General features: G+C 44.0%; 1 protein-coding gene across 1 annotated transcript in view; it reads left to right on the top strand.

The window, feature by feature from the left end:
• The window catches only part of LOC118113144 (G patch domain-containing protein 8), a 35,785-nt gene extending 13,345 nt beyond the window's left edge, over positions 1–22,440 (top strand). Inside the window, 5 exon segments of the mRNA XM_035162553.2 lie at positions 10,598–10,735; positions 15,153–15,283; positions 16,849–20,494; positions 20,496–20,634; positions 20,637–22,440. Coding sequence (XP_035018444.2) covers positions 10,598–10,735; positions 15,153–15,283; positions 16,849–20,494; positions 20,496–20,634; positions 20,637–20,827 — 4,245 coding nt within the window. The 3' untranslated portion in view covers positions 20,828–22,440.

Raw genomic sequence — 22,440 nt, 5'->3', positions numbered from 1 at the left:
GACTCATACTGCATATTTTCCCCAAGTTTTGCGGTAATCCGTCTCATAGTTTTTGCATAATCTTGTTTACAAACAAACATACAAACCAACAAAAACCAACAGGGGTGATAATATACCCTCCGTGGCAGAGGTAAAAAATGACTTCCCTTCGTTATAAGTGCGTGTAGATGTGTGTAGAAGTTGCGGATGCATTCTTTTTTACCTACCGTCCTTTGTCTTCCTGTAACTGGTTTATAATGTTCTCCTTAATGTGCACTGAGAGAGAAGGAGGGAAACCTTCTCCTCTTAGAGAAACAAACGCAAGTCCCTGAAGAGCATAGAGATTGAGTGGTAGGATCATAAAAATACATTCAAAGACACAGAGGAGGCCACAGTTTGTGGAGCGCCAGGGTATTTTAGGAATTTGCATGCATGCTTTCATGCATTTGTGCATCCGCCTTGATCCAACCCAACACAATTTGGATCCTCAAAACAGCTGGAAAGAAAGTATGGGTCATGTTTGTTCAAGAGGAGAAAATGTCTTAAGATGTCCTCAGCTTTTTTTTTGTTGTCTGTAAGCTATGCTCTGCCCTGGTGAATCAGTTTAACTCGTCCCGCTCGAGCCAGAGGCTGCGGCTCACATTATAACCAGCGTGGCACGCACACGCAGAGATTGAGAGAAGCCGAGGAGGATGTTGAGAGGTGGGCAGATTTTAAACGTGGCACAGAAGAAGATTGATCAGTGGCACAGAGCATGAATAACTCCATGAATATGAGGGAGCCCTGTTGAATGGGGAGCGATAGAGAGAATGACATCCGGGAGGGGTGGACGGATCGTGTGGCCTTGCATCGTGATGGACAGGGAATTAAATTTTGATCTCTCGCTGAGTGATCGTTTGGTCGGGCCTTGTGACTAATCATAGATTTATGACTTCAACAGGAGAGCTCTGCGATCAGTCCATGCCACGGGTGCCCTGTAGCCACGGAAAAAGCAGTACAGTTGTTCCGAGGCTTTTGAACACCCTCATTATTTTTCTTTTATATTTAGATGTGATATGTCACACATTATATATGGTGTCAGGATGCTACCCTGCAGCTCTCCCTTTTGTTATAGACAAGTTCAGCTCTTAAAAATCTATCAGCGGCATAGATGCGTGTACAGATACATTCAGAGCAGATTTATTTTCCACAGTAAAACTCAAACACAGTAAATCTACTGTAAACAGAGCATGAAAGCGGCACTCATTGTGTAGCCGCTACGTATTTAGAGCACTGACATGTTTTTGGATGTTCGGCTGGCGTATTAGATTTGGAATAAAACAATGACTGCAAGGTTAAAGTGCTTCCTCTCAGCTTCAAATAGACGGATTATTTGAGGTGGGGTTTTATGAGGTAATTATCCAGAGTTAATTTATTATATGCAGTATTTGGGTCAGCGTGTTCCCGGTTTGGAGACGCAAACTAAAAAAAATCTATAGCAGTTATGTGCACATTATAATTATCTTGCCATCAAACAGTCCCCTGTTTAGTACCACATTATTCTCAATCCTTGAACTTCCACATATATGGTGTTATATTAGGGTCTGCTGAGGTCCACATGATGTAAATTTGTACTGTACTCGAGGCTCTATGCAGATGTATAACTGATGACACATGACTCATGCTGTTCTGGTCCTCCTGACTCTCCGAACTGGGAGCGTGGAAGTGGTGGAGGAAGTCCTCAAAGTTTTTACTGAAGTACAAATAAAGAGACAAAAAAGTACTCAAGTTAAAGTAAAATACCACATTAGCTTTTCTACTTTCAGTCAAAGTAATGCTTTTCAATAATTTGCTGTCATTGTAAGAGGCGGGGTCTAATACTACCTGCTCTGATTTGGTCAGTGGACCAATTCGTCCCATGTTATTGATTACTTGAAAAAAACTATGTAAAAATGTTGTGTAGTAGATTGTGTAATGAAAAAATAAATTTAACTTATACATCTACTTAAGCTAAGTGCATATACATGAAACTAGTACATATACTTTGTTTCATCCCACCACTGGTACGCAGACCCATTGAGAGTGAGCAGTGCAGAAAAGCAGAATACCATTAGGGGTAAATAGTCCATTTGTAAGGACGGTACAGCAGGTCAGAAATCCTCAGCATATGGGCAACCAAGATGTTTTCAGTCTAATGTTCTTGACTGCTCGAGTTAGCCATCTGGCCTCAGTCCAACTGAACATCTGCTTCATTAGTGAAGATGAGACTGAAAGTAAACAGTCCCTCAGATGGCTGCAGTCGAGGCCTCACAGAAGATTTCCAGAGGAGCTACCAAGTGTCTGCTAATGTCTGTAGATCACAGACTTCAGTGAGTTGCTGCCAGCAGAGGACGAGATGTTAAATTGATTGCCCTTAGTGACATGTGTGTTGATCTGTACAGTTACCATCGTGGGGGAGAGTCTGAAAGGCTTGCATTGTAAAATTCGAACGTTTTATTAACCATTTAGAATTGAAAAAGGTATGGCCATTTATCCAGTCTAACAGAAGATGTTTTGTTATATTGGAATAAAATGAAGATCATCATCACTGTTTTCCATTGTCTTTCACTCCTGCGATAATTAAAATCCTATAAAGTCCAATAAGAAATCAGTGTAATAATAGTAATAATTTAAATCCAGTATCTAACGCAAACAAACCATCTGCAACAAAGGTCGCACACCCCCGGTTTAAGGATCAAATCCTGGGAGAAGCTCTCCTCATCAGCAAGGCAACAAAGGGCACACGGCAAATTAGCAAATATAATCTCTTCATCATTTATTTATTCAGTTTGTTTCTTGCATGCTGCTCAACATGCAAAGGTCAGGAGGAGACACAACATTTGGTTATATTTTGAGTGGGAGAGAAAGAAAAAGGCAGAGTTAAACAAACACCGGTGATTCACGGTGAACAAAGCCCACTGAGTCATGACACACCTGACACAGAGTCACTGGAATGCGCTGCTGTAATCTTATACTATATTATCCAGTTTAGTGTCTCTTAACAGATAACTCACAGTTTGTGAGATAATGTAGCTCACTGGTACTAACACATCTGTGCTTTTGGCTGTAAAACCATATCCATGCTCAGCATCTGCGCTCTTGGCCGTGGTTGCTCTATGTTCTTGTTTTGAGCATAATTCTAATGGCTGTACTGATCCGGAGCAAACGAACACACACAAACTCTATGAGACAGTTGCACCTATAAACAAGGGCTGGTACACACACACACACACATCAGATGATTTAATGGGTGGGCACTGGCCATGGAGGCACGTTAAGGGGAGTCAAGGGAGATGGGTTAGGTCTGCAAATATCAGCTCATTAACACACAGATATCCTGTTTGGCAGACCGTCTATGTGCCGTAGACTGCGTATAAAGATGGACGACATGATGGCTCCACAAAAGTGAAGCAAAAAGCGTCCCAATTGCCCCCTGGTGGCTGACTCCAATATAGGTTATAAACCCTGCCCCTGTACATATCAACAATTTTTTTTTCAAAGATGGTTTCTGTCATTTTAGTTTAGTTGTTTTTACACGGGTGATTGTTCAAGTGTTCATGTTTCCGCAAAAACTACTGAACTGGTTTTCACGAACCTTGGTGGAAGGTTGCAGTATCTGACAGGGAAGAACCCGTATCATGTTAGTGGGGATTTGGATCAGGAGGCGGATCCAGGAGCATTTTTTCACTTTCTTTAACATTGTGACGTTGCCGTTTTTTCAACATTTTCTTTGATTTCTGAGAATAATTCAGGCATGTTAATAACAGGCATGTTTAGGGGACTGATATTTAATTAGTGAGCAATTTGATGCGGATCCAATTAATAATACGGATTTGGTCAATTTAAATGTGGTTTCATAAAGGGACCGAGTCTGTGGTATGTGCGCATGTGCACAACTGGGTTTAAAGCCAAGATCAGGTCATTACAGCAACAAGCGACTTAGCCCTCAGGTGAGCTGTCATTAGCTACGGCAGAATGGTCAGGTATCTTACTACACAGCCGCGCTTGCTCCACTCGTGCGTGTGTCAACGCACGTGTGTCTGATACGAAGGAGAGGATCACAGGGGCACGTTGGACACAGGCAGAGGAGAAATAGTGGATGGTGAATGGTAAATAAATATATAGAGTGAAAGAGAAGGACAAATCAGGAGGTACATTTTTTGCCACAAATTAAATTGTTTCTAGTCATTTCAGTGACCAAGTTAGGGTGATAATTATAGCTGGAGATAATTAAAGGCTTAATTGGGCTTGATAAACAGTTATGAATTGTTTATTGAATTGTTCTCACAAGGCAAAGTAGCAATTAGACGTTCTCTGAATTCACACGTCTCTTATCCACATGTGTCCCTGTCTCTTCTCTTCTCTTCTTTTCTGGCAAAGCAGAATTAATACTTCATTCATTAGATACCATAGTAATTATCCAAAACAATTACTGTAATATTTATATACAAATAGGGCCTTGATATTAATGTTGCTTTATGGAAGGCAGCTAAGAAACACCTTGAGATCCATTCAAAAATGTAACATATCCTTCTACATTTCTCCATTAATTATATAACATAAAAAGGGAATGCAAATGCAAGATATGCATAATGTGAATTATAAATAGATCCCTCACTCACCAGTTTTTGTCAATAATCAGGTTTCATACCAATATGAGTCAAATAAAAGACCTGGAAATAAAAAGTATTGAATATGATAGTAATTCTCCACAATGTGCAGATGAAAGGAGGAACTTACAGACAGCGATATAACAGATATATACTGTAGATACAGCTCTATAATGTATGGGGCTCCCAAAGATACCCATTGCTAATTGGCATGTAACCTGGTATGGCCCGTGTTTGTATCAGCTCTGCAATTGTAACAATATTTCTCTCACAGCCAGACATATTCATTAAGTTATTACTTATATATTCATTTTTTTGCCACCCCCTGAAAGAGGAGTTCACTTCAATTGAGTGTATTTGAACAGAGAGAATCTCTTACCACTAGTAGTGTTGCTGCCGGGCTCAGTCTCTCACTCGTCATGGATTTATTAACCCACGCTGAGTGTTTCTTTTGCTAGCCTGGATATGTTTTAGAATTTCCACACTGAATGAGATTGCAGTTATAACGCTGTTAACAATTATCACATCTGATCAAGTCGCAATCTCAGTATGTCTAACGCTCCCCTTCAAATGCTTCTCATACACTCACCACTTGCTTATGCAAAGCCAGTCACATTTATACGCTCATATTGATACAAGCAAACAGAAAGACACGGGGGAGGAAGAAAAGGAAACATACTTAAGTGCAAAAGCTAATTTATCTCTTTCTCTACACCTACTTAATAAATAAAAAGTCATGAACAGCATTTTTATACCAGAATCAGTTCACAGAGGGGTTATCTTATCCTGTAGTAGGCATAAATAAGCTTTTTTTTCTCTCTGCCTCTCCGTTCCCTCCGACAGATACTACCTTTCTCTTCCACCCTGACATCCCATTTGTTGCAGCATACAGTTTTAATGATCTCTCCCCACATTGGGTCCCATCCAGACGATCAAATTTACCAGGAAATATATCAAAATGAAGAGGCAAAAAAAAACAACTCTCAAAATGAGGGGGTTTTTTTGCGACTTCACACGCGCGCTCTCAGTGCAGCCATCCATGAAAATGCTGTTCAATATTTAATTACAAGCGACGGGAAAGTGACCAGTGAGACAAGTGAAACATTTTAGCTCATACAAGTGCAATAAGTGGTTGAACACAATTTTAATTCTTTATTTAATGTAATTGAATACATCTAAACAAACGATACACAAATATACTAAACATATATTAAACATGTACAAGTCACTTGTAGATTGCAAATTACAACAAGACGTCTCACTCTGTTTTTCACTCTGTTTTTCACTCTGTTTTTCACTTTGTTTTTCACTCTAGGCATTGAAGGCCTTCATTCACATTATTTTCTCTGATATTTGCTTTTGTATTTTATATTTCATAACCACTTCAATTTGATAATAGACCTTGAACGGCACTGGGGTTTCTATCCTTTTTTAGGAAAGTGCAAATTATTCTGTTGATTGCGTGATATTGCTTTCTTTTGTCAGGGCTGCACCTGCATTTCAACTCACTGTCAAGTGAGTAATACGAGTTTTTATAGCAGAGAAGCATATTATGTAAGAGTCACCTGATTTCTTCTTCAGATCAGCAGTTTCAAAAACTTCTACATTAGTCTGTCCTTACAACTAAAGAGTTTGCTGTAAATTCATTCGAACAAGCACATGTTTTATTGGGCAATGACAGTGCGATTGCATCAGAAAGGTGCTGCCACAGTTTCAATCTGCTCAACTCCCAGAGGTTCCTCAAGGGATCTTTTCTTTCTGAAGAGGTTTTTCATGAATATATTAAATATATCAGTATTTCGCAGTACACACATTCCCGAGCACTGATTGACCGCGTGTGTAAAACATTTTTAGTGTGACCTGTTCATTTCCGCAGTAGCTCAACACATAAAATGACATGAATTTGTGTCTGAAACTCCAGTTATGGTCCATAATGACTCTTACTTGTGGCATAATTTCAGCTATGAAGAGAGATAACGTCGCACTTCTCCCACAAAATGAGGATAAGTGAAAAGGGGGAGCATAGGAACATATTCACAGCCGTCCACAAACACACACACGCATTATAATGCAAACAATCAGTGTCCATTCGGGTCTGCGCATTTCAGTTGTGCTTATTTCCTGCAAACAGATTTATGCTCCCGAGGTAAATTGAGGTCTAGATTAATTTAGCCCTGGTATATCAGGTTGACAGGACGTGATTGTGCATGCATAAATGTGTGTGTTTGTGTGGGTGTGCTGAATGTGAAGATGCATGTCTGTGCTTATTGGTTAGTAGGAATCATTTGAGGTGTTTTCATTTAAAGCATATATGGGTATCATAGGGTTTTTTTGTATTCTGCAAGAAAAGGGGGAAAGGATGCATCTGACATTTAAAAAAAAGCCTGACACACACACACACACACACAGATTTGAGCAGCTATTCTTATTAGGACTTTGGGCATCCATTAAAAGTCGATAGCCTCACCAAAGCATTATCCCTAACCTTCACCATGGCCAATTCATGCATAGACCTCACCATGACCTAAGCACAAGTCACATCTTACCACAAACGTTAACCAGGCCCTGAAAAATTAAGTTTTAGTAGTTTTGAGGTCTACTGGTCCTGACAATGCCAGTGTGTGCTGGAAAGCAAACCTGAACAGATACACACACACACACACACACACACACACACACACACACACACACACACACACACACACACACACACACACAGCCGTCCCTCCCTGCCTTCTGAAGACATTGCATTTCAAGTTGCCTGAGACTTACTCTAACCTTAACCAGAACTACTACTTACCGAACCCAGATGCTTAACCTAACCTCAAACTAAACCTATGTTTTTACCCTAAAAAGATTGATGAAGTACATTGGGGAGACTTGCTTCCAACAAGATGTCCAAGGCCCCCTAATGTGACCATGGGTCCCCACAACATGAGTAATACCCCCGTCACACACACATACACAAACAAATGCTTGTAAGCACTCACTTCTGCTTTGAAGCATGCATGCCTGTTCTTTCCTGTACATTCCTCTTTCTATATATTTATACTCTCTCTCTATACATATATATTCCTATTTCATATATATATATTTCACTGTTCAAAATAATTACCCTGACAGAAAGCGGGGAGGTGAGAAGAAAGGGTTAGGGAGTACAAAGGCGAGTGCACACAAAAATATACACAAGCTCACATGTACACACATATTAATGAGTATATGAACACATGCACAGCTCCTTTGTAACCGTGCATGAGCGCAAAGGTTGACAAATACACAGCATTCATTATTTCAATCTCCTCAACCAAGCAGCACTCAAAGGAAGGCCGCTCTGGGTGATTGGATAATTTCCTGGTCGTGACTTAAGCCTGCGAGGCAGATCGATCAACACACATACACACACACAAATACGATCAATGTATGTTAGTTACCTTTCTGTTGATTTAAGTATGGGAGATTTCTATTGTTCCTTCACCTTCCCTTACTCTTGACCCAGTGTGTGTGTGTGAACTTGTACAGCTTACTTTGTGAGGACCAGTTTGAGCCTACAACCTATGGATTGAGGACATTTTGGCCGGTCCTCACTTTCTGACCCATCTTACATGGACTGTTTGGGGGTTAAGACTTGGTTTCAGGGTTGGGTTTAGAAATAGTTTTAGGGCAGGTTAAGGGTTAGAGTTAGGGTTAGGATTTAGTTGTAGGGTTAAGGGTTAAGGTTAGGGTAAGGGGCTAGGGAATTATGCCAATGAGTGTCCTCAGTAAGATAGAAGTACAAACATTTGTGTGTGTGTGTGTGTGTGTGTGTGTGTGTGTGTGTGTGTGTGTGTGTGTGTGTGTGTGTGCAGTTTAAAGCATCATTGGTATAGTATGTGTGAACTGATGGCATGTACAGGGATTGTTTGGTAATAGCTGTGCTAAGGTGTTTGAGGGTGTGTGTGTGGTTGGATGGTGGGTGGTTGGTGTATGTGAGTATGTCTGTGAGGGCAGACAGGGGTCATTCCTCCTTTTCCCTGCATTGCTATCCTCCCTCTCTTTTTTCCCGCTCACCTCTGTTCCTGTGTGCAGGCATATTACTGAAGCAAATTGGGGCCAATAGACTCTGTCACTGCATGACCCAGGGCTCACCAAACAGAAAACGAACAAGCCAGAAAGAGAGGAAAAGGCAAATAGAGGGGGGGTACAAGGGAAAATAAAGGAAAGGAGAAAAAGAGTGAGTTAGAGGAGAGAAAACGGAAGGGGACAAAAAAAAAGAGCGGGTAAGGAGAGGGCGAAAGAAAAGTGGATGGACGGACGGAAAGAAAGAAGCAGAGAAGGAGAGAAAGAAGTGACAACCTCAAATTAAATTCCCATCATGTCAGTGTAGAACAGAATTCAATAGTGTTTATTGGCAGCCCCTAGCCTGAGGGAAATTACATTCTGAAGCAGAGCATGGCATGAAGGCACACACACACACACACACACACACACACACACACACACACACACACACACACACACACACACACACACACCCTTGAACACACACACACACACACGTATGTACACGCGCACAAAGCTATTGTACACAACACTGTACTTGTCCTCAGAACAGAAAAGGCCCTCTGGCTGATGTGAGCATGCAGACAAGGGACTTATCCACTGAGGTCCATGTGCCATTTGTGCAGTGTATGTGCATGTGTGTCTGTATGAGGGGCCTTCGGGGACATAATTCAGAATTAACCCTAACCCTAACCCTATACACATATGAAATCTATCTCATTCACATACTATATTGAAAACATCCCACATGACTAAAACACTGTCACACACACGTTCTACTGAAAAAGCTTTCACTCTAATAATAAAATGTGCTCATGTACACAGCTGAAATGCTACTTTATGGGCAAGAGGATTTCAGTTGAAACCACTTGGTTGGTTTGGTTTTCCAAACAGCCCTTTGAGACGATATATATATTTATATATATATATGCGATATATTTGCAGCAGGATTATTTCCTCAGGACACACACAGCAACTTCAGCTAACATCATAAGGTTACTCCTCAATTTGACAAATGTGCAAATGTATGCAATTTACAACTAAGACTACTCAAGCTGTAAAGTTTACCCAAATTATGGAAGCCATATTTGTTCGCAAGACGTTTTCAGTTGTGTTTGTAAAAGCGTTTCACTTATATGCGTAGGAGTTTTTTTTTGTGTACTATGTGAACTATTTTGGTTTCACATATATGTTGTGTGCATCATTCTAAAGTCCCTGATGGCCCCTCATATATCTGTCCATATGCTATTTATGCTGATTTATATGTGTCATTTACAGCTGCTTTCAAATGTGAAAACTAAATGGCTTTATTAAAATGTCATCGCACCAACAAAGCAATAATAATAATGGCAACAATAAACCATTTTAAGCAATAAGCAGCCCTCACGTGCAGGAAAACAGTGCAATGAAATAGCCTATCTAGAAAAAAAGGTTTTCAACGTTATTTGTTACGGACAATAATCTGTTTTGTGCATTTGAGATGTTTTTCTGTCTGTCAGCCACAACTGCCTCTTCCTCTGTAGTCAGACTCGGACTATTTGCCACCATAGTACAAGCACAGGTTTCTATTATGGTGGTTGTGTTAAATGTGTCCCCAGGCTCAAATTGCTATGAGCACAGGTCGTCAGTGCTTTTGTCCAACCGGCAGCAGCCGCCGCCGCAGCAGCACAGGCAGTGTATTTTAATGGGAAGACGTTTTATGTTTTATGCAGAGCACATGTAGAGGCTAGTACTGCTGATGTCTCTTGGATGCAGATTTGCTCTAAATGGCTAACAATCTGCCATTCTTTTGACAACCCTTCCCCCCCGCAAGTCTTCCTGCATGGTCTCTATCTCTGCCCCTCTCCCCCTTTATGTCTCTGTCTGTTTATGCATCAATCTCGACTCTCTCTCTCGTTTTTCTTCCCTGATCCCTCCAACACTCTCACCGGTCTCTTTCTCTCTCTCCTCAGGAGCGTGCAGAGGGGGCTTTGGGCTGCTCATTGGAGGATTTGAAGTCTCTTTTCTATTGTGAGCTGTGTGACAAGCAGTACCTCAGACACCAGGAGTTTGACAACCACATCAACTCCTACGACCATGCACACAAACAGGTACGCGTGCTTTGTAACGCACACGAACAGACACACAAGCAGTCTTTTTTTTTTTTTTATGATCTCTTGCCTCTGAATTTGGATGTGTTAACGTTAAGTGTGTTGATGGAAATCTACATTACATTTCCATGTCAATCCACCCACTGGGTACAGTTTCCCGGCAGGTAAGAGAAGGAGTGTGACAACTGCATCATCTTGTACAAGCACACACACACACACAGAGGTGAAAAACTTCAAGCAGTAACACACACACAAAAGAATTATACTTTTTATATTTTCATTTAAACAAATTAGAAAAGATGCAGTACAAAATCAAGCATGAAATTAGAGGAACTACATATAGACATACTGTAGTAAATATTGAACTTTTTGTTTCATCGTCATGGGGCCATTGGGGTCCCACAGCCCCCACTGCTGGATGTGTAAAAATAGTAATCAGTGCAAAACATCCCTTAAGAGCCATACTAATTTACTGAGAAACATATACAACACACTAATGCCTCTAATGTGATGTCAGGCACTGTTTTCTCTTTCTCGAGGTATCTGATGTCAGATGGAAGTGATGATGATGATGCTTCTATTGGTGATGAGAGTCTGTTGTGACAGTAGCACAAACAGAGATGATTGTAGTGTATGACTTCTCAGAATGGTAAAATCCTCAGGACATACACAGTCTGTAGAGCGCCACCAGAGGCAGATTTGTTTTACCCGCTGTGACTTTGACCTCTCCGATCACTTTGCAGCTCAATTGCTTGAAGTTGTAAGTTGTCAGGAACATCAGCTGGTTCCACATCGAACGGCTTGGCAAATATATTCAGCTCATTTAGTTTACTCATCACGTTCCTGAAACCTCTTGCCAAATGCAGGAATGGGTTTCGCAAACTCACCAGCATATTCAAATGTCCTGTAGCGAAATGCAATGTAGAGAAGAGCTCAGTGTTTGCAAAGAATGCAATTGCAGAGAGTTTTAGTTCGTCGGGTTCTAGCAGCACCAAAGCAGGAACAAGACAATTCTCTTTCTGAAAGGGCAACACTTCTGAATAACACCGTCTCTGCCAGAATGCAGTCTTGTGAAAGCTTAGGGCCCTGAAACTCAGCTGAAGGGCATTAACTTTATCCAAGTGAAACTCATCCACTTCCGCTGCATGTTTCCACCTGTAATGACACTGGAGATTGGCCTTTTTCACTTTTACACTGGCTTGTCTTTTACTTCAACAAAAAGAGCAGCACATAAAGAGTAATCAAAACAACCAGAATGAATCAAAAGAAATCAAATTATAATGCAAACAGTATTTAAGTATCACATAATCTTCCAAATTAATTTATATATACAGTATATATATAATTCTTATTCTTCTTTTTCATTACTAAGAGCAGTTGATTTGTATGTATCTGGTACATGACTATATTAAAAGGAAATTCAAATTATTCTTTATTTGTTCTTCCTAAAAATAAATATTCTGTACCAAATAAAACATGGAGCTATTAGTCATAGCTCAAGTATGATTCTGTTCTTCTGGTTTGGACAGGATGAGGCCAATGGACCATTAGGAAAAGGCCCGGGAGCAGGTTTTCCCCTGTGTCTCACATCCATTTTCATACACAACCTCCACTCTGGACTAACAAGCTGAAGGTTCTGCTGATAGCACATTCTCCTACAGCTATCTGTTGGCATGCCAAGACATACACTCGCGTACAAAACCATACAGACGTACACTTTACCCATGTGCACACTCAGTCCTCAAATGCAGGCAATCTCTCAACCAAGCCAAGCCGCTTCCCACTTCTGAACGCCCACACTGTGCAACATGAAATAAACATTAAGTAAGACTGTTCCTCCTCTGTCATTGTTCTTTGAAAATGAATTGAAGCAACTGCGGGCCAATGTTAATGCTTTGTTTTAGCCAGCGGCGGGCACATGAAACGAGCTGCATGAGGCACTGAGCTGACAGTAGCCACTGGCACAGTAGACACACACACACGCACACACACTCACACACACACACACACAGGCACGCATGCACACACTGCCTACCAAGCAGACAACAGATGAAATTCTAGCTGAAGACAGCTTCCCTGCAGGAGTATTGGCTTTGGGGAACGGAAGCTGAATGCGTTTGCTCTGTCTCCTTTCCTCGTCATCGATTCGGGGATAAACATGTCTGAATAAAGGCTTTATCAGCATTTACAGCTGATTACAGAAATTGCTCATTACAAGAGAATCACACTCCCTTTTAAATAAAAGAGCAATCAACTCTGTGTCATTCATAGCTGCCTCAGCCTGAGCGCTCCTTAACACATCTAAAGGAATATTGATCGCGGCTTTGACAGACGGATTGAGCTTCACAGCACACAGCGAGACTGGCATGTTGGAGAGAAGGAGTAATATCGCTTCCCGCTGTTGGGGACATGACATCATCTTTGAAGACAAAAGCATCCGCTTTAAAGTGTGCAACTGAAATATCTCTGCCCTGTGTGCTCACTGAAAAACGGTTCTGTGTGCTATAGTTTTGTTTGGCTCTAAATATAGCCACAGGTTTGCCTGCAGTGGGACCTGTTTTTAAGAGAGAACAATAACCCGGCAGAGTGCAAATGCAAGAGGAAGGAGACGTATTCATCTTCATAAATTCCAACTATTATACACTGCTCTTGCTCTCAGTCATTGCCATGGACAGCTACATTAGTACGACTCTGATCTTTTCTTCCTCCACCCCTTTCCTGGCTCTGGCCGCAGCAGTTTATTATGTATGCCTCTCTGCTTGAACATGATTAATATTTCCCATCGAATGAGTTTGGCATCAAAGCCTCTCCAAGCTCCTCACCGCGCCCGAACAAATACACCCCGATTTCCCTACATGATCACACACATCTACAATGCAAAAGCTCTACACTTTAAGACGTGTACGTTTAAGGGATACAAACCCACAAGTGCTGCTCCATTGGCACATATTTAATGCTGTCTCCAGTGAGCTGACAGTGGGATGTTAAGCATCGAGTGATCATGTAAAAAGACACCCGCTTGTGTAAGACTCAGCTGAGATTAACCTGACGACTGTCAGCCCCTGCATAAGATCTGGGTGTGAATGAGAGTGAGCGTATAAATAAATCTGATGTCTGAGGGGCTAATCTGATGTGTGCATATGTGAGTGTGATACTGTATGGGTGGATAATAGCGTAACATAATCTAAAAGTGAGAGAGGTGTAATCCTGTTGCAACTTATACTACAGGATAAGTTCTCAAATATATAAAATAAACAACATTTCCTGAATTCATAAGCCATGGGTGGATTGCACACGGAGGTAGCTCAAATATACTGTGAAGCGAGAAGAGAATAAGACAGAAGATAGGTGGGATGGTGGTGCACAATACTGCCGCTAACTCCTGAGTCCTTCCTTAGCTTTCAGACTCATGCAGACACACAGACAAATAGCAACGCACCAACACACATACACACACACACACACACACACACACACACACACACACACACACACACACACACACACACACACAGGCAGAAAAACAAAGAAACCAGAGAGAGAGGCATGAATCATTTGTTCCTGAGACCGCATACCATAAAACATGGTCAAATAAATGTGTCAGATAGACACCAAACAGAGCTAATTGTTACTTTTTCTACACTTAAATGCAAGTGAAGACCTACCAATGTGCTGGAAGAAATCACTCACTGCACAAAGTTCTTCTTGCATTTGTACATACACACACACACACACACACACACACACACACACACACACACACACACACACACACACACACACACACACACACACACACACACACACACACACACACACAAACACACAATAGTCCAGCATTTCTCCAGCTGAAATCTGTAGCCTTTGTACGATTTTGCCAGCGATCAGCGGCCGTGCCTTGTGTTCGGTGATGTGTCCTTTCAGCATCAGCAAACCAAAGCCTTTGCTACTCTCCAGCTAAAAGGCAGATATCATTGGATCAGAGACTCTCTGGAGCTGTGATGATGGATTAAGGGTTAAGCATTTGAGAAATGTATGTGGCGCGCCACTGGAAGAAGGCCATGCAATTAGAAAAATGTCAGTCCAACAGCCTCGAAAAGAGCATCATCATCATTAAATCAATCATACGACTCGGGTTGTATTTGCTCTCAAGCTGTGTGTTGGAGGAAAAATGCTTTCTCCTAGACTGAATGGACTTAATTGGACATGAGCGTTGGAGGAGAACATCTGCAAACGCTGCTGATTGATGTATCTGGTTTGAAAGACAGCTGCCTGCAGAGATGCTTCCTAAAACTAATCTCTCTCCTCTGCCCTTTGCCCCACTCTCACATCGCCCGTCTTCCTCTATATACCCCCTGCATTCCACATACCCTTTCTGTCCCTCCCTCTATGCCCCCTTAATTTTCATTTCCTGCAGAGGCTGAAGGACCTCAAGCATCGGGAGTTTGCTCGCAACGTGGCCTCGAAATCATGGAAGGACCAGCGCAAACAGGAGAAGGCTCTCAGACGCCTGCACCAACTTGCACAGCTGCAACAGGAAACTCAGCGGTGAGTGGGAGGAGTGTGTATTTGTGTCTCTGTGTGTGTGTGTGTGTGTGTGTGTGTGTGTGTGTGTGTGGGTGTGTGTGTGTGTGTGTGTGTGTGTGTGTGTGTGTGTGTGTGTAATGAGACCAAGGGCAGGAGTCCAGAGGGGTTACAGTATGTCACATCCAGTCAACATTTCTTAGATTTGATGGATGCAGCCACAGAAGTGAAAGCACTCACTTGGCCTAGATCGGCCACAGGTGAAGTAAATATAACAAGACACGTTCTTGCTGACACCCTGCAGAGTAGAGGATGTGTAAGAGCGGTATGGAGGTTAAGAGAAAAAATGAATAGAAGAAAGAAGAAGTAAATAAAGTGAATTAAACAAGTTCGGAGATGAAACCGACCTAAAGCAGTCATTATCAACCTGAATGCTCCCATTACCTGCTCAATTTATTCCCCTGACTCTTTAACAGATGGATGACAGGATGACATGTAAATTATTAATTTGAATGAGAGCTTAGATAACAAGCCTTTGGTCTTGAAGACTTTGGTAAGAATAACCAAGCTCTTGTTTCTTTACGTTAGAAAACCATAATGCAAAGATGACTAACAATTAAAACAAAGCCCCTGTCCAACTTTTGCGTCACTTTTTATGGGAATAATTGTCTGTCAGAAATCATGTATATCAGAGTAATCTAAAGACAATACCCTATTTTTTTTTCATGGTTAATGATAAGCACTGTTGCCTCACTGCGAGAATGTTCTGGTTTTGAAATAGTCCACATTAGGTTAATATGTGACTCAAAGTTGGCCCTGGGTGTGAATGGGAGCATGAATATGTCCTTGTCTCTATGTCAGCCCTGTGTTAGGCTAGTGACTTGTCCATGATTTACCTGGAATAACCTTGAGTGTCCCCAACTCCCCCAACTCCCCTCCTACATCCCCTAACCACGGTGATAAGGGGAATAAATGAATAATTACAGAATATTCCTCAACTTAATGACTCAGAAATAGATCTGTGTGATTAGCCTTTATCGCCAACAGAAATCTGTGACTGTATAGGACTTTTGAAGGATAACAAATCCCCTGGAACAGATGGTTTATCTTCTAAGTTCTATAACTCGTTTTCTCAGCACTTGGCACCTTGTTTTAATGATGAGTTTAATGAGAGTATATTAGCCAATGCCTTACCTTTGAGTGTGACTCAAGGCTTCACAAAGAACTGGCACCCAATTTGCCTATTAAATACCGACCATAAACTCTTTCGGCCCTTATCCTTGCTAAATTAGGATTCATCAACCTGATTTTAAATTTGAAGTGCAACGTGGCATTCGGCAAGGAAAGACCTTGTCTTTTTTAACCTCTCACCCACTGGCAAGTGTGCATTGTTGCTCCTGTAACCACGCCCAAGAGTGATGTCACAAGGTCTTGGAGCATACCTGTGCACCACTGCAATTAAACCATTAGAGGTCAGCAAAAACTAGATTTTAAGGGGTTTTAAATTTCCCGTTAATCAAACAGAACCAAGACAAAGTGAAGTGAACTGTAATTAAACTATAGTATATTTGTCTTGTCGCCTGTTGCAGAGTCCCGGGGAGGACTTACGGGCTGAGAAGTACAGTCAGGGCTGTGTGCCAGTCGCAAGATAGAGACGTGGACCAAAGACACCACAGCCCTGACCACAAACCTCAACCTTTCAACCACACCCAGAGACCCCGTCCTGCGCAATCCAGGACAGCTCGTCTCCAGGGAGAAGATCCATGCCGATCTCTGTGCCAAATACCGTTGGCTACTGCTCCAGCAGAGTCCCCACTAATCGCACATCCGGAATCCAACATAGACCCTCATGCAGTGAACCCGCCGCCCTGCCCAGGCTTGTATCCACAGCTGCCTCTCCCTGGGCGGGAGAGAGTGGGAGGCAGACTTGGGGTGTCCTTCTGCTTCTCACGCAGGGGACCCAGGCTGGAGCCTTCTGCGTCCGTCTTCTCGGACCTCGAGGAGGAGGAGCGAGAGAAGAGGGAGCAGATGAAAGAAAGGATAAAGGGAATAATGGAAGATATGGACAGGGAGATTGGCGCAGCAGAGGAGAGGAAGCACAGTAAGTCTGGCTCTAGCAGTGTTAGGCCAAGCGATATGGGGCTAATCCCTGGGGAGACTGTGGGAGAAGAGGAAGAGACAGAAAATACAGGCTTTGTGAAAGAACACTCTCCTGTTTCCACGGAATCACCTGATAACCAGAGCCACAATTCATTATCGTCACCATCAGAGACCCAGGTGACCACATGGGGCGGGGAGCTAGCAGGGTCACACATGGACACCGAGAACACAGACAGCGAGACAGAGCGAAAGCCAGGAACAGAGACGGGGAGGGAGGAGAGTCAGCACGTGTGTGTGCTGGGGAGAGATGGCTCCACTCCTCTAAGATGGCCTGTCACTTTACTGAAGTTCACCAAGTCCCAACCACACATTTCCTACAGCTGCAACCCACTCTGCCTGAGCCCCCCACGACCAGAGCCACTCACAGACGATCTGCAGGAGTCACAACAGAATCGGTTGTGTGCTCTCTCAGATGAATCAAACCCCCGTGTGTCAGTTATTCTCACATCAGACGCTCACTCCTGTTTACAAAGACAGACAAGACGTGAGTTGAGAGCAGCGGGACAGAAAATAGCTGAGGAGAATTTCAAGACGGAGCAACATATCGCTGCGGAGACGAAAGCACACCTGTTCCTAAGAAAACACCTTTCATCATCCGAAACAGGACGAGGAAGGGAAAGCTGCAGTCTAAGTATGGATACCTGTGAGAGGGCAGCCTCCCATCCATTTGACCCTGCCCATAGTGACAGCTCAGACACAAACTCCCAGAATCCTCCGGGAAGCAGATTAGGGGGTGCGAGAGGGATCGGGGAGAGAACCATCACAGCCCTGAGCTGTAAATTAGAGTCTGTCACCCAGTCTGGCACACAGGGGATATGCATTAGCCCATCCAGGTGTGAGTGTGGGAGTGAGGCAACGTGCGAGTGTGCCAGCGCTGCGCAGCCGTTCGTGGGTGTCTCAGAAGTGTCACGCAAAAAGAGGAAAGCTAGCACAAAGAAATACAAGCTGGGAAAGAGGAAGAGGAGTGAAAAGGAAAAAGCTTCAAACAAGCGCCAATCACCGAGGTGCAAAGTGAGGAGTGTTGTCTCTACGGTCTCCACCGTCAGAGACAGGAGGGGAAAAGCTGGAGGGAGCTGGGGGAAGAAGAGGAGGCAAAGGGAGAGCGTGGAGACGAGGGTGAGGAGAGCAGGGAGCAGCTGTCTGCTGGGGAGATGTGAGGCTGAGCCAGTGTCTGTCTCTGTCAGGAAGAGGAGGCCTCACAGGAGCCACAGCATCGACTCCCAGCACTGCAGTACCTACTCCCATCTCAGCAGACACTCAGCAGACAGAGACACCGAGGGGGAGGGAAAGCGAGACGGAGTTGCTGTGACTTTTCCGTGGCGCTCTCACGTCTCCTTACACTCTTTCTCACCAGGATGTAACTCAAAGCTGTTTTGGGAAAGGGGTCACCATAGCAACCCCAGGAGTTTCATTGACTGCTGTTACCCTGACAACAGCTGTGGTAGCAGCCCGGCGAGAAAGAGAGAACCCCCCCACAAGGACAGGAAATTCATTCATGGCATGAGGAAGAGTTCGAGGCATCGTGAGGTCTGGGAGGAGAGGGGCCGGAACGTGGGAGGGTATTCAGGCTGCAGAGACAGAGGCCCGATGTCAGATACTGGGCAGTGGGAGTGGATGAGAGGAAACTGTCCTGGAGGTAGTGAGGAGGGAAGGTCAAGGACCGGGTTGAGATCAAGAAACAGGGCAGTAGAGAGGGATCAGGTGGTGAGGTTTAGCCCCAGTCCCAGCAGCTGGGCCAGGAGAAGCAGACATCTTAGCACCGAAGATGTAGATTGGGACAGATGCAGTGTGGACAGATGGACGTGGGGCAGCAGTGACAGCTGGGAAGACAGGGGGGCACACACATCCACATCCGGCTCCAGGGCGGCGGCAGACAGCAGAGACGGCCTGGGCTGCGTGTGGAGATGTACAGGCACCAGAAACTCAAGCTCCAGACACTTCTCCAGCCCTGAGTGGTGGACAAGCAGGCAGACGTACAGCCCCCAGAGTGTGATCAACACGCGGGCCAGCAGATGTTACAGCCCACGCTCCTGCAGCCCCTGCAGCAGCACCAGCATGTCTGAGCTGAGCTGGGAGTGGAGCAGGAGCAGCACCTGCTCAGGAAACACAGCGGACGGGCTGACAGTGAACTCCAGCAGGACGTCTTCAGGAGCTGCAGGAAACTCATCCGAAGCCCCTCAGGAGGCAAAGAAGCAGAGGAGCTCCACGTCCACTTCATTTGGCCTTACCTCCACGTCCCTCCCCCATTCCTCCCCCCTCAAATCCTCTCTTATTCCCACAGTTTCAGGCCTTAACGTGCACCTTTGTGAAACAATTGCTTCACAGCTAGAAGAGCCCAATTCACAGTCTGACCTTAGACCCTCAGCCCCTGTCACCACCAGCAGCTCAGGCACAACTCTTCCAGGACCATCCCCCAGTAAGTCTCTGCCACAGAAACAAACCAGGACGCTGCTTCTCCCTCTTATCGGTAAGCTACCTGCGATCCAGAGAAGGGCCAGGAGGAAAAAGTGGCTGCTGGAGAAGAGTCAGGACAAGGAGGGAGAGGAGGAGGAGGAAGCAAAGCGAATTGGAGCGGGTCCCGGAGCTGTCGTCGTCAGGCAGAATCATCCTGTTGACGTGGCTGAGTCAAACCCCAGCAGCACGCCAAATCTCTGTCCATCACAGATTAGGACCGATGACAAACAGACAGGTGGAGAGACAGCACAGCCAATCAGCTTTACCGCTGAGGAGATGGACAAATATCGCCTCCTGCAAGAGCAGGCGAGAGAGCACATGCAGAAAGTCCTGGAACGGACGCAGGAGAGTGCGGATACACACACGGAGACAAACTACACACACAGTGCACAGGCAGACGACCGTTTGACGTCAGAGGAACAATACACACTGGTACCCTTGCACAACCCCCCACAGCCTCAGGCCCAGTCGATTCACACGGACACGATGCAAACGCAAGCACAACACGGCCTCCAGATCAGCCTCCTGCTCCCACACGTGACCCCACAGGAGAACTTCACTCGGGCCATGGCTCTCAGACTCCCCAGCCTCCCCCCTCTCCCAGCATCACCCCCTCACCAGCCTCCATCACATCATTTTACAGCACGCAGCCCTATCCTTGCCCCCCTCCTCCTCCTCCTCGCCTGCCTCATCCCCTTCTCCTGCCATGCACCCTCACCCGCTTCCGCCGATTCACCACTCCCTCCCCCATCAGCTTCACCTCTCCCCTTCTCCATCTCCTCCCTGTTTCCCTCCATCCTCCTGTCCCATCACCCCATCCCTCTCCTCCCTCAGTCGGCCGCCTTCCACGCGACCCCGCTCTCTCAGCTCTCCCCAGTAGCTCTGCAGCCCTTGAACCCGCAGCCTTTCATGGACAGAGTGTGGCCGGTGAGGTTTCAACAGAAGGCGTTATGATTTTTCAGAGAGTGGCTGCCATGTTTATTTCTCCTCCTCGGCAACACAGACTTGGCGAGAGAAAGAGAGAGAGAGAGAGAGAGAAGGACATTTAAGTTCGGACAAAAGCCAGCTTTTTGAAACCGGGATATGTCAGTGCTTGTATCAACTCCAGCTCTTACTCACATATACGCTAAAATATTGACGGTTTTCAAATGAAAATGTGTTTCTCCATTTAGCCTCTGCTGTGTTGTAGCAGCCAGCGAGAATACAGACTTTGATCCCTTTGCTTTTTTCAAACATTTCTCATTCAGGCCCAGAATAAAGGGAAAGGTGCACCTGCTATTCTAAGACAAGCCGGGCTCGTGTCATCCTCTCTCTTTCCTTCTGAACCTCAGACGGACCAGCTGCCTTTTGAAGTATCACTCAGGCAGGGAAAGTGTGGGGGCAAGAGAAAGTGGTTATACTCTCAACCTTATCTCCATTTCATACAGGTTATCTGAGTTTGAGTGTGACTTTCAACCAACATAAACAACATTCCAGCGAGCGAGGGGGGCACAGTACAGTCGTTTTAACCTTGGTGTATATTGTATTTGTGTGTTAGATAGAGGTAATAACGGATTGAAACACACACACACACACACACACACACGCACCATTAAGAACAGCTCATTTCCATATCTCACACATGTAAAGACCTGTTTCGTCTCTATAGTGTAAATATTCTGACAGTGAGTAATGACCTTAGATTCACAGGAAACAATAATATAAAGGGTGAATTTAACCTCTAGCGGTAGTTCAATGGTTATTACACACTCTGTGGCGTCAGTGATACAAACACTTCAGCAACTTGTCATATTCATGCGTGACATGTGTCTGTTTTCACGCAGCATTTAATGAATCAGTTGTTGAGACAGTGTTGAATGGAACTGGTCTGTTGCATTAAACCTTGGTTGAAAACAAATGGGCTTTAAGGCGTTTCTGTTATTCTGTGTGATTTGTGGCGATTGTGCAACATGTTGCAACAAAATCCGCATGAAGAATTAATACTCTGCGGTTTACCACTGCTCAAAGCAGAGGCACAGAATTCCCTGGAGTCCTTTATAAGATCGTAGAGCGGTGGATCCAAGCCTTTCGCTCCTATGATCCCCAGATATGACGCAATGTCCATGTGTGACCCTTCGTCAAAAGATGCACGTCTATGAATTTAGAGCATTGCCGCCGCAGAGGGATCGGGCTGTTTGATTGGAAGATTTAGAAGCCAAAGGAGGTGTGGTTCACAATAAAAAAAAGCAATGAACAGAAAATAATAATAATTGTAATTTTGTGTAATTAAAATTTGTTTGTCCTACAGTGGTAATCATTTTTGCGTCTCCTGATCCCCAGGTTGAAAACCACTATCCTAGTGGGTTTGAAGAAGAAAACGTTTGTTGAGATTTGATATGTTTATCTACCAAACAATATATTTAATAACAATGTGTGCAAAGTAATCTTAAAATGTTATTAAACATGTCTAAAGTACAGAAGAATCATTAGTTGGATTTACATTCTGCCCTTTAAAAAGTACCACATTTTGTTTGAACAATTATGCTGCAAGTGTTTTATCCAATAAAGCAAAAATATCCTTGACCACA

The sequence above is a fragment of the Hippoglossus stenolepis genome, chromosome 8, assembly GCF_022539355.2.
Source record: "Hippoglossus stenolepis isolate QCI-W04-F060 chromosome 8, HSTE1.2, whole genome shotgun sequence".
NCBI lineage: Eukaryota > Metazoa > Chordata > Actinopteri > Pleuronectiformes > Pleuronectidae > Hippoglossus > Hippoglossus stenolepis.
This window is presented reverse-complemented; position numbering and strand designations above follow the sequence as displayed.